The 11,997-nt window shown below is 40.1% G+C and overlaps 3 protein-coding genes across 3 annotated transcripts; 1 reads left to right on the plus strand and 2 right to left on the minus strand.

Annotated features, from left to right (window-relative positions):
• The first annotated feature begins 2,682 nt into the window (after positions 1-2,682).
• LOC6576256 (derlin-1) lies at positions 2,683-4,297 on the plus strand. The gene is made up of 2 exons (XM_002002211.4): positions 2,683-3,459; positions 3,965-4,297. Exons 1-2 carry the CDS (start codon positions 2,849-2,851, stop codon positions 4,089-4,091), a joined length of 738 nt encoding a protein of 245 aa, XP_002002247.1. The 5' UTR covers positions 2,683-2,848; the 3' UTR covers positions 4,092-4,297.
• Positions 4,298-5,624: 1,327 nt separating this feature from the next.
• LOC6576257 (BRCA2-interacting transcriptional repressor EMSY) lies at positions 5,625-10,510 on the minus strand. Its single transcript, XM_032729237.2, has 5 exons — positions 10,294-10,510; positions 9,972-10,146; positions 9,622-9,886; positions 6,419-8,789; positions 5,625-6,362 (listed from the first exon to the last, which is right to left on the minus strand). Exons 1-5 carry the CDS (start codon positions 10,361-10,363, stop codon positions 6,094-6,096), a joined length of 3,150 nt encoding a protein of 1,049 aa, XP_032585128.1. The 5' UTR covers positions 10,364-10,510; the 3' UTR covers positions 5,625-6,093.
• A 293-nt stretch (positions 10,511-10,803) lies between these two features.
• On the minus strand, positions 10,804-11,718 carry LOC6576258 (histidine triad nucleotide-binding protein 3). Its single transcript, XM_002002213.4, has 3 exons — positions 11,361-11,718; positions 11,108-11,301; positions 10,804-11,051 (listed from the first exon to the last, which is right to left on the minus strand). Exons 1-3 carry the CDS (start codon positions 11,644-11,646, stop codon positions 11,010-11,012), a joined length of 522 nt encoding a protein of 173 aa, XP_002002249.2. The 5' UTR covers positions 11,647-11,718; the 3' UTR covers positions 10,804-11,009.
• Positions 11,719-11,997: the final 279 nt, after the last annotated feature.

The following is an 11,997-nucleotide window of genomic DNA, read 5'->3' on the forward strand; positions in this document are numbered from 1 at the left end:
TCTCGCTCTTACGTGACGAGCAACTACCGTTATGGCTGAGGCAGAGACGAAATCGCAAAAATGAAACAAATACGAGAGCAGCGAGCGCATCGAGCGCACACAAACGTCATTATCATTATTAATCAACATCATTACACGACGCCTCTCTTTCGCTCTCGCTAGCACCAATTGGACAACGCCAGCCGCGTTCCTTAGTCACACAATTTGAGGGCTGTTTCTGAGCGACTCGCAGCAATATGTCTCTTGTACATTAAGAGAGTGTGAGTACGTGTGTATGTGTGTAATGTTAACGCCATAGCTGTAGTTTTGTACGCGTGTATGTGTATGTTTGTGTATGTTTGACAGCTGCAGTATCTGCGGACTGTCCTTTTTCTAAGCTGTGTGTGCCCCTACGTCGGCCCACACCCTGAACGAGTACATATTTGTACTGCAATTTGGCGGCGCACGTTCCTCTTATGATTTGCCTCTTTTTGCGTTCTCATTTATGTTTGACTTTTTTCTTTTTCTATTTTCTTTTCCTTTTGCTTTTTTCTTTTTGGGTGCCCCCTGTTAGGTTAACCTACCAAGCCCCGCTGCGCTATAATCGAAAGAGCGAGAGAGTGAGACGAAGATAGCGAGCTCTGCAGGAATGTGAAAAACTGTAAAAAACATAATGTGTGTATGTAAATATGTGCTCGATACGCATGTATGTATGTACATATATTACGTATGTGAAGAGTGTGTCGTATTTGGCCTTTACATGCGTACTTGCATACAAACATACATAATTGCGCTTGTACGTATGTACATATATTTGAAAGGGATATGAATTGTTGTGCACCCTGGGAGATTTCGTAATCAAGTAATTACTGTAATTAGGATGGATGTCAAATTTCTGATACGTAGTCAAAAATTCCCATGGAACAAATAGTTTGTAAGTATGTATATATGTATATGTATGTACATATAAAAGTCATATCTGTAAATATATACTTATATACATATATATAAATTCTCATCTCTTCAATATTTGAATATCAAATATGATATAAAATCTGTTGAAGTTACGAATATAAAATGCTCAGCTCTTCTCTCATATTCATGTACATATGAGAGAAATATCATATTATTTACATATATACATATATTGTATGTACATGTACATATGTATGTGTAAGGATGCTTATGTATGTATATGTGTCCACATTACAACGAAATGAGCGAGCAAAACGGCAACGCCGACAACAAAATGACAGCGGGCCAGGTGAGTGGAAGGCGCTGCAAAAGCTCAACGCGTAAATAAATAAAGCCCCGCACACACACATACTGATATACATATGTATACATACATTTGTATGCGCGTGTGTTTGTGCACTTTGTCAACAGCTACTAAAACAGCAAAGAACTTCATAATGAGCATTCGCGCATGTGGGCGTGTTGTTGCTGGCAGCGCATGCGTCTGTAGTTGTATCATCCATTTTGCATTTAAATGGTGGGTGTGGCCTCGCACACGCATACACTCAACAGCAAGCAGTTGCACACTAACACACACATAAACACCACACGTAAACCAGCCACACATTGAACCGTTAAAAAAATACTTGATTAGCTCGTTCTTTTCATTTCAACATTCGCACTCGTATCCTATGTCACTATCTGTCTCGCTCTCGCTCTCGCTGCTGAGTGTCTGTAGCCACATTATGCACAAAGTATTCAAATTCAACAGGCAACAACAAATCATACACATGTGTGTGGATGTGTGTATTGCGTCTTGTGCCTGCTGTGTTAAGAGTAGATACGTTTTGTCTTTTGCATAGAAATGTATCTCTTTAATTGCTTTTACACACTTTGCACGCAAAAAAACTTTTGCTTTCAATTTAATACATTTTATTAGCAAAAATGATAAATTAGAATAGTAGAGAAAACCAAAATTAGACATTTGTTAATGTGATAAAAATAAGTATGTAATCAACTTTGGTTAGAGAATTCATATTGAGATATCTTTAACAGTTTGAACACCTGTTCATTAGCTTTCTTTATAATTATTAATTATTCAAATTCTATATTCGCATTATACTTCTTATCTCCAAATGAAATAGAAATATTATTTACCCTACTAGAAAATATTTGCAATAGTAATTTTACAGCTGGACCACAGATACAAATAGATATACCTTGTACATAGGTCTCTAAATTCAGTAAGGGCTAACGTACATTTCATGTATTATACATTTGGTTGCGTACAACAAATATTTTTACTTTTTTCCACATGGTTTATCTGCGTGAAAAGATTGTACTAAAAATTAACCACTTACAGTTAGCAATGACACTGAATTGACAGCCATCAATTTATATGCCTGCGTTTCATTCTTCTTGTATTCACCACATTTCCACTTAAAAAATCGCCAAATCTACATTAGTTTCGCATCAACGCCTCACTTTTGTTCAGCTCTGACACAATATGCTTTCAGCCATAAACAAATATTTTTATGAAAAAGTTAGAAAAATATGAACATGCAATATTTGAAAAGAAATAAATTTTCCGCGCGCCTTCCTAAACAATCGATAAATTCCACTGAACTGTAACTTGCTATACATATTTGAATGTCACTTCCTAATTTGGCAAATATTGTCATTTAATACAAAATGACTAAAATTCAATAAAAAGATTGTTTAAATTTATTTTTTAATTCTGTACACCTACATGTTCAATAGATTTTTTTTTTTATATAGTCATACTTTTTTATTTTTGGTATTCTAGAAGTTATGTCATGCAGCCACACTGTTGTATAAAGACACGTAAATCAACAATTGGAAGTGAAAGACTGTTTTGCAAATTCAAAGACATCGTATATTTATATTAAGGAAGATGGACGCTGGGACATGGTACCATTCGTTGCCTCGCTTCACACGGTACTGGCTAACAGCCACAGTCGGCATGAGCCTGCTCTGCAGATTCGGTCTGCTGCCAATGGAATATATGTACCTATCCCGTGAGCTGGTTCTGACCCGGTTACAGCTGTGGCGATGCATCACCTCTCTGTTCGTGTTTCCACTGAGCGGAGCGACAGGCTTCCACTTTCTGATCAACTGCTACTTCATAACGCAGTACAGCAAGAATCTGGAAAAGGATCAATATGCGAGAAGCCCCTCCGACTACCTATATCTATTGATAATCACCGCAGTGCTAGCCAATCTCGGCGGCATGCTATTCAACGTATACTTTCTGATGGACATGCTGGTCGTTGCAATCACCTACATTTGGTGCCAACTGAACAAAGAGGTCATTGTTAGCTTCTGGTTTGGCAGTCGCTTCAAGGCCATGTACCTACCCTGGGTACTAGCCGGTATCGAGCTAGTTTTCCACGGCTCCTTGGCCTCACTGGTGGGCATATTCAATGGACACGTTTATTACTTCCTCAAATTCCAGTACCCACAGGAGCTGGGTGGCAGCGCCTTTCTCGAGACACCCGAATTTTTGTGAGTATATACATAAATTAAGCTTATATCTAACCACACAACATATGGAATCGTTCAACCGGAAAAATCTAGAAAGGAATTGTGTTGCTTCGTATTCGCTCGGCTCGCACGAGAGAGCGAGCCTCTTGGTCGTATAGCGCGTAGTACGATCGAGTGAGAGGTCCGATGCTCTTATCAGTTTACACAAGACACGATTTTATTTTGCCGACTCATTGCTCTCCTACGCACCTGCGGCTTGGGAATTGCTAAGAGAAAAAGAGTATTGCATCATTTAAAGCTTTGTAACGAGTATTAAAGAGTTGGCGAGCTACTTATTTTTCGGCATCCGCATAACACGCACACATACACACTTCAAGGAACTCATACATAAAATAGGCAAACCAAAAGTGATACAATGGCATGGGCAGCTCCCCATCTTAATTGTACTTTGCTATTAATAATTGCATTTTATATATATTTTAATTACTACTGGAATTGAATTTAATACAATTTCCTTTTGTTGCAGAAAACGTATTGCTCCGGACGTATCTGGCGGCATTAGTGGCTTTGGTATTCCACCGGAGAGCAGAGCACCTCCACGTCAAGCGGCCAACTCAGCCTGGGGTCATGGCACAGCCTTGGGACGCAACTGAAACCTCTATTCATAAGTTTAGTTAACATACTATCTTTCTATCGATCTATACAAATGATCTATACACTAAAAAAGTAAAAGCTCGATCAATCCCTGTCAAAACTCATCCTATACTTCACCTTGAGTTTTGCATCTTTTAATTGAGTGCACATCATCGTGTTAAGGAGCGGTATGGTATACAAATATACACAAAAGATAACAAAATTATGAATATATTTGAATTATCTGGTTTGTTCATAATTGAGATAATTGAGATTCATTTTATCTATTGACGGTACAAATTGTATTCCTTTTGGAGCCATTTATTTTTGATACACCTCAAATTCTTAATCATTTATATAACAGAAATACAACTTTTTCTTGATCAGGTAACAATACGCTGGACGCGTATAGAGATTAGTTAATATCTTATTTTGTTGTAAATAAATGGATGCTTGCATTATTAATGGAATGAATTATCCACCCACCCGAAAACGAGCTTTGATAAAACTTGTAAATGATATCTTTTGAATAGTTTATAACGCTGTGGATTCGTCAGCAAGTTGGCGTCTTCATATATGTACGCTATATCTCGCGGATTATTTATTATCTTATGCATTTAATTTCTAAAAATATTTTTTTCTGAAAACTTATTTTCATTGAAGCTTGAACTAAACTAAATTATATATCTTAAGAGCATAGACTAATTAATTGGTATAAGTGTAAGAAAGAACTAGACCTCTTCGTAGTCTCCAGAGCAGCTGAATTTATTCAGACCATATCCGAGTCATAGCTCATGTTGCCTTTTATGATTCTAGAAAGATCTGGTTCCTCATCTCTATGCACAGGCATATTCAGTTAAGTCTACTTAAACTTATTGCCCCGATAAATAAACCTAGGCTTTGTAGTTATCAATTAGATTGACAAAACCAAAGCAAATATTGTCTAATATCAGATAGATTATACCTGGAATTCCCTCATCGGTTTCAGATGAATTGAAAGATTTGCTTTATGCTTACATTTATATTTATTTCATTTAAAATTTCTATGTTAAAAATTTTACAGCTGCACGCATTGTTCAACAATATTTGTATAATTACATTTTGTTTTACCGTTTTGTGGTGGTTTCGCTTCGATTGCGTTTTTTTTTTTTTTTTCCTTTTCTTTTTTATCTAATAACTACACTGTTTACGTTTTTTTTTTTTTTTTTTAGATTTACAAAATCGATGCATAAAATACTTAAAAACTAAACTGTTCGTACATTGTTATAAATGTCTATGTATATATATATATATATATTTATGCGTGTGAGTGTGTTCCTGTGTGTATGAGTGTGTAGGATTACTTGTTTCATCTTTTTCTATCTTAAACTTTTGTCCTTGTAACTAATCTCTAATCTGCTCTTTACACGATACATATACATGAATTTATATGGCTTGTAGCATTTTGAAAATTCTTCAATATTGTTTGTTTTCTGGTTTTCACTTAAATATTTACATTTTGCATTTAGATCGGCCATATATAAACTAAAATTATAATCTCATTAAAACACACATTTTACTTATTATGATTTGATGTTTCTGTTCTCAGTTTCTTTTCGTGTTTTCAATTATGTAATGAACTTATCGAGGGGCTAAACACTAAATGAGAAATATGCTATTTACAATGTATACAAATATTTTATGATATTTCGATGGTGGCAGCTTGGAGAAGTTTAAATAATTTAAAACAAGATTCGAAAATTCGACTTTGTTTTAAATTATATAATCGATATTCAAGCTTTTTCTGTTTTTCCTCTTTCGTTTTTTTTTTTACAAATATTTTTCAAGTACATTTACAAGTAATTATAATGTTGCACTTTGCTTAAAGAACTTGGGTCCACTAAACTAATAACTGAATCCTAATTAAACCGGGCATTATGTGTGTGTGTGTGTTAGTGTATGGGTGTGTGAGTGTTTGTATATATGTCTGTTTGTGCGTAAATGAAGCAACCATAACAAAATAAACAGAACACATCGGACTACCTATGGCAGCGTCGATGTCTTTGCCAGGATCGTTGTTGTCGTTACAGCTGCTGGCCCTGTTCCCTGTTCTCCTGTTGCCGGCTGCTCCAGCTTTTTCTCATCTTCCGCCAGGGCTGGCATTATAGTTGCTTTCAGAGATGGGGTCGTGCTGGTGGTCGTCGTCATTGTCTCTGGCGATATGTTGCTGGTACACTCAATCTCAATAGGCTGCTCTAGCTCCATGTCCACATACTCAATGGCACTGTCCCCTTCGTCGTGCATTTCTGTGGCTAAATAGATATTGATGAATTCAAGTGGGTTCATCTGAATACGTCATATTACTTACTGCGATCTTTTATCTGGGAGTTTGCATTTTCTGTGTCCTCCCCGGCTGCATCCTCTACAATGACATCGTCCAACTGCTGCTTGTTGCTCTTTGTATCATTCGCAATCGTTGTTGCTGATGATGATGCTGTGCCTGTTGCATTCATAGCAGCTGCCGCTTTGGATGCCTGATCCAGCTCCATCTCCCAGTCCGTGGCATTGAGGACCATCATTGGCGCCGATTTGGCCGACGTCTTCGTCTCTGGCGCGCCATTGTCTGCCACAATGATGGGCATATTAATGATATCTATAGGCGTATCTTCCGTAATCAGCTGATTCGCCTTTGGCTTTGCCAATGCAGATGACGTCGCAGCTGCAGCCGAAGCCGCTGCCGTGCCTGTGCTTGCACCCGTGCCCGTTCCCGTTCCAGTTGCCGTTCCCGTTGCCTGTGAATTGTTAGTCGCATTGACAGAAGTTGAGGGACCAATCACAAGGACATTGGGCTTGGCCGCCAGTAGCTCGCCGCTGGGCTTGGGTTTGCTGGAGGCCAGTGTGACTGCTCGCATTCCACTCGTTGGCAGAAACACCAAATTATTCTTGCCAACCCCTGCCGGACCGAGCGTCAATGTTGTGGGCTTAACCTTGGTGCCGCTGCTCGCCATGCTGGACGTGGAGACGACACTGACGTTGCTCGAGCCGCCCGCGGAACTCGAGATCACTTGAGTGGGCGTTAGTAGCTGCATTTTCTGTATCGTTATTCGCTGCTGCGAAGACTGCGGCGAGGAGGGCGTACCGACGCCAGTGGGCGAGACAGCAGCACTGCTGACAGTAACACCAGCACCGCCAGCGGCAACGTTTGATGGATTCAGCTTGTGTATGATGCTGCCCGTATGTAGCTTAGCCGGTTGCAGGAACAGTTTGCCGTTGGGCGAGCAGATCTTGATGTTGCGCAGCGCGCTGCTAGGCACATGCTTGATGCCGCTGGCGCTGGTCAGCTTTATGTTGCCCAATATCTGTGAGGTCGATGCCACTGCACCACTGCTGCTGCCAGCTGCCGCAACCGACGTCGCCGCCGTGCTTGTTGCTGTCGCCGTCGCCTTGCGGAATAGCGGCCCCACAGGCGACCCCGAGGAGCTGCTTAAGGGCGTGATGAGCGTGTTGTTCAAGCTGCTCGCTGGTATATTCTTTATAATATTCACAGCCGAGGCGCTGCTCAACGGTGTGCTCGCCACGCTAGCCACAGTCTGGCTGGGCACTCGCTCCTCGACAATGTATTTTTGCACTGCAGCTGTGGCTGGAGCCTTGCTGCTGCCGAGATTGTTGGACGTCGCTGGACTGGCAGCCGATTGCTGCTCATAGGGCAAGAGACGTACGGCTGTGTTGGGCACGGAAGGCAACTGCTGCTTGTCGATCAGATTGATCTTCTTCGGCGTCAGCTTGGTGCCAGCTGGCAAAATGGTGCCGCTTGCTGTGGTCCGTACTTTCGGTGGGGCTGCTATTTGTTGAACGCTTATAATCTGTGGCGCGAGCGGCAAGTTAGCCGTTGAGATATTTGCGGACGCTGGCTGCGTGCCGCCAGGCTGCTGGCGTTCTTCTACAATGTATTTCTTGACAGGTGTGCTCAATTGTGGCGGCTGAATCGTCTGCGTCGTCGGCGATAATTTCTCTTTGAAAACAATGGGCGAATTAACAAACGTGCGCGGCGTCGTCGGCGAGAGCATCTCCGGCGGTCCATAGACAACGCGAGCGGCAGGTATCGTTTTTAATTTGGTAGCCGCAACCGATTTGAGCGCCTCGTCTAAAATGTATTCCACATGCGGCTGCACCAAATGATTGGCATTTGGATGCGCTGTTAGCTCTGTCGTTGTCAGAGGCGTGGATTGTAATACTTTTTCTTGCTGTTGTTGTTGCTGCTGCTGCTGTTGCTGTTGTTGTTGCTGCTGCTGCTGATGTTGCTGTTGCTGTTCCTGTTGTAGTTCCTGCTGTTGCTGAAGTTGCTTCTGCTGTTGCATTTGCTGTTGTAGCTGTTTTTGTGCTCTCCGCCGGCCGCTCTTAGCCGGCTTCGTATTGATGCCGACACCGGAAGCATTGCTATTGTTGGCCAACGGATTCCCGCTGCCCTTTTTGCTTGCCAATCGTTGTTTGTGTTTCTGTTGCTGCTGATAGAAGTATCTTTGCTGCAGTGTACGGGCACTGGGACGCTGCTCCAACGGCACCAGTTGCCCATCCTCATCCTTGCCCCCACTTAGCTGGGATGGCAGCTGCTGTAGCTGTGCCATCTGTCTATCCTGTTGTGTATTGCGTTTCTTATTCGGTTTTGTGTCGCTGCTCTCATTTTCCTTGCGCTTTAGAGTGGCCTTTTTTATTTCGTTGGGCAAGTCGGGCACCTTAAACTAGAATGATAAAATGAATGGGAATAGTGAATAGTGAATGCATTAGAAGTCTAAATTATATATTTTAATATAAGAAATAAAAATTAAATTAAATTTGCAAAATATATATTTATAAATGGCACGCAAAACATTTTTTGCATACTGTTTTTAATTTCGAAAGTAATCGTATTGAATACATAATTAAAAATTCAATATAATCACCTTCAAATTTAGATATTTTAAATATTTTTTAAATTTCGTAATTCGAGTTTTTTATTTAAATAAATCGATCAATATTGATTTCTTATCGATTGTAACATTTAGCCACTAGCAATCAGCTGCATGTTAAAATGTAAGTTAACAGTTTACTAACGCTGTTAACTGGCAGCGGCTGTTAACTTCCGATGCAGAGTTGAATTAAATAAAAATTAAATACACAACCGTGCGACAAGCAACATTTGGCACCAGCATTTGGCGAATGGAGTAGATAGATAAAGGAATGTCCTTTACCAGTTGAGATTGGCAGATGGAATCAATTATGCATTAACCTTACTAAGCGGCTACATTGGAATCGGAACTTTTGGGTTACAAAAGTAAATAAGTTAATAGTAAATTAAATCTTGTATAGGTAGATCTTTCAGACTACAAGCGAAGACCCTGCGCCAGACTTGAATTTACCTTAGGTTGGCTTTAACTTGCTGCCCACCACAGTAGACCAAGTGAGACCCAGGCGCAGACTGTACTTTCTCTGCTCATACATATTCGCACATACATATGTACGAGGCAATAGCAGCACAAGTAAATACTTATGTATATAGCCCCTGATCAAGTTATATAATGCTGGCACACTCACCGGCTCATCCATGACCACGATTGGCTCCTGATGTTTTGTTATGCCATGCTTAAGGGTCTGATAAGCCGACTGTTCTCGTAGCGCTTCACTTAGATTTGCCCCAGTTTCATTTGGTGGCGGAAGTTTGCTGTTTTCCGCATATGCCTTGGCAGCCAGATCGTTGGCCACAATGCTCAGGGCAGTTTGCGGACTAATTCGTGGCAGCAGCGGATATGGGCGACGACCTTCACGTGACCATTCCTGCCATGTGTTCGGACCGCAGACGCTAAAAATGTTTGTGGTGATACAATTAAATATATATATATCTATGTAAAATATGCACGCTGATTTAACATTTTACAATTGCTTACTTCTCGGCAATTGTGCATAATTGTTCATCGTTAGCAGCGCGGCGCACCTCCGCCCGATGACGTTCCTGGGTTATGTGAAACAGTTGGCGTAACTCCTCGAGCAGCTTGGCTTTCGGTTCGCTTAGCGAGCCTTGGGCGCGAAAAACGCTTATTACGTGCGAATACGATTCTAACTCTACATGAACGATACAAACAAAACGGGCAGCAATTAGCAAACAAAAATCGTGATCCACGAAAGCTGAGCTGCTGCTGCTGCTGGTGCTGTATAACATAAAGTGCTTCCTCCTGGCGGTGGCGGCAGCAGCAGCAGAATATCACCTACCAAGTCGACGCAGCATGCCCCGACATTCGTCGCGGGACATTTCCAGCGTTTGCGGCCACATGCTGCGCATTGTTTCGAACGCACTACGTTTGAAGTGCTCCAATCCGTTAATTTGCAACTTAATTTAGCAATTTTCCCAAAAGGTTTTCGCGAATCTTGTAACTAAAACAAACTAAAATTCAGCGTTTGCTGGTGCTGATTTTTAGTGTTGCAAAGCAATCGATTCCACTATCGATATAATGTGTAACAACACTTTCATACTTATCGGTAGGCAGATGCGCCAACTATCGATACACGTTGCCATGGCACTCCGTTGCCAACAAAATTACGTTTTCCCTGTTTGACAGGTGCCACGACATAAAAATTTAAGATACATTTCAATTTCCATATACATTTCTTTAATGAAAATGCAGGATAATTGCTAAGAGATCCACTCCTACATTTGCCAATGGAATGAGGTTTGCTGCTATGAGATCCTTTTAGATGCTGATATAAAACTTGCCGTTGGTATTTTGTGTTGCAAAGGATTTTTATTATTAATTCTTAACACATTTTTTAAAAATGTATCCACACAGTAACGCCTAACTTAATGGAATGTTTGAGAAACTTGAACAATGAGCAACGAATGTATGCCGTTCATAATTGGACGCAAGCTTCCTTGTCATAATTACAGATACATGCCTTTTAAGGATTCAAGTCTCTCCTGGCTCTCATGACTAGAGGTCCGCGTGTTTTAAAGATTCTATTGCATCGTCGGCCTAAATATAATTTCGTTTGTTTACTATACAAATGGTATCTATTTTCATCTACTCACAGATTTGAACCAAAACGATGGTATGAAGAAGTTTATGCGATTGGATAAGTCCATTTCAGATTTGGGAGAAATTCCATGTAGATGCAAATGCTTTTGCGATATAAACGGCGGAATATGAAAGCCAATCACTGCATTTTCTATACTCACATTTTTTGATTCAAGAAAACGGATCATACCATTCTTCATGCGTTCAACTGCATAGTAAACAGACAAGACATATTTAAAATATGTTAATTACCTCACCTTTACTTACCTAAGCCCACGTGGGATTCATTGAGCACTTTCAGACTGTCAAAATGTTGCTTGGGTATTGCCAAATAGTGATAAGTGGCAGCTGGGTTTTTGTCCTTGAAAATAACATATTCGTCGTTTTCAAATTCTAGTTTTGGTGGCGTTATTTTACCGTGGGCAATGTTACAAAACAAACATTCGATTGGAGATTGGTCATTAAGATCATTTCCAAATTCTATCGTATATTTTATAAATATGAACAATACCAAACAAGCCAATGGAATTAAAAGATGTCTTTTTTTTAACATGTTTTAAAAGAAGACTTGGATAAGTCTAGCTTGTTAGACATTGCTTTGCGCAATGAATATCAATATAAAGATGGATATTACAATATCGATATTATGTATTTAGTTTCTACACGATCGATGAATATGAGGAAAAGCAAAGTTCATCGAATTTTTGAAATTTATTCAACTGATTTATTTAAATTTAATTTACTTGACTGTGTAAATAAAGAATGAATTAGGCCTAATATATTGCCTTATTTAAGTGTTCTTGATTTATTAGATTGCCAATATTAAAAATGCGCGGGCAATTCATGTTATAACAATATTCTAATTGGAATTTGTCGAAATCTTGTTCAGTTGACAGGATCTAAG

The sequence above is a fragment of the Drosophila mojavensis genome, unplaced genomic scaffold (genome assembly GCF_018153725.1).
Source record: "Drosophila mojavensis isolate 15081-1352.22 unplaced genomic scaffold, ASM1815372v1 contig_36, whole genome shotgun sequence".
Lineage (NCBI taxonomy): Eukaryota > Metazoa > Arthropoda > Insecta > Diptera > Drosophilidae > Drosophila > Drosophila mojavensis.

Bases quoted from the DNA above. Each gene is read 5' to 3' on its own strand.
- LOC6576256 (XM_002002211.4), top strand. From the start codon at position 2,849: ATGGACGCTGGGACATGGTACCATTCGTTGCCTCGCTTCACACGGTAC. The intron at 3,460-3,964 runs GTGAGTATATAC...CTTTTGTTGCAG, and splicing joins CTCGAGACACCCGAATTTTT to AAAACGTATTGCTCCGGACG.
- LOC6576257 (XM_032729237.2), bottom strand. From the start codon at position 10,363: ATGCGCAGCATGTGGCCGCAAACGCTGGAAATGTCCCGCGACGAATGT. The intron at 10,147-10,293 runs GTAGGTGATATT...TCGTTCATGTAG, and splicing joins GGGCATGCTGCGTCGACTTG to AGTTAGAATCGTATTCGCAC. The intron at 6,363-6,418 runs GTAAGTAATATG...ATATCTATTTAG, and splicing joins CTCCCAGATAAAAGATCGCA to CCACAGAAATGCACGACGAA.
- LOC6576258 (XM_002002213.4), bottom strand. From the start codon at position 11,646: ATGTTAAAAAAAAGACATCTTTTAATTCCATTGGCTTGTTTGGTATTG. The intron at 11,302-11,360 runs GTAAGTAAAGGT...TTTACTATGCAG, and splicing joins TGAATCCCACGTGGGCTTAG to TTGAACGCATGAAGAATGGT. The intron at 11,052-11,107 runs GTGAGTAGATGA...AATTATATTTAG, and splicing joins CATCGTTTTGGTTCAAATCT to GCCGACGATGCAATAGAATC.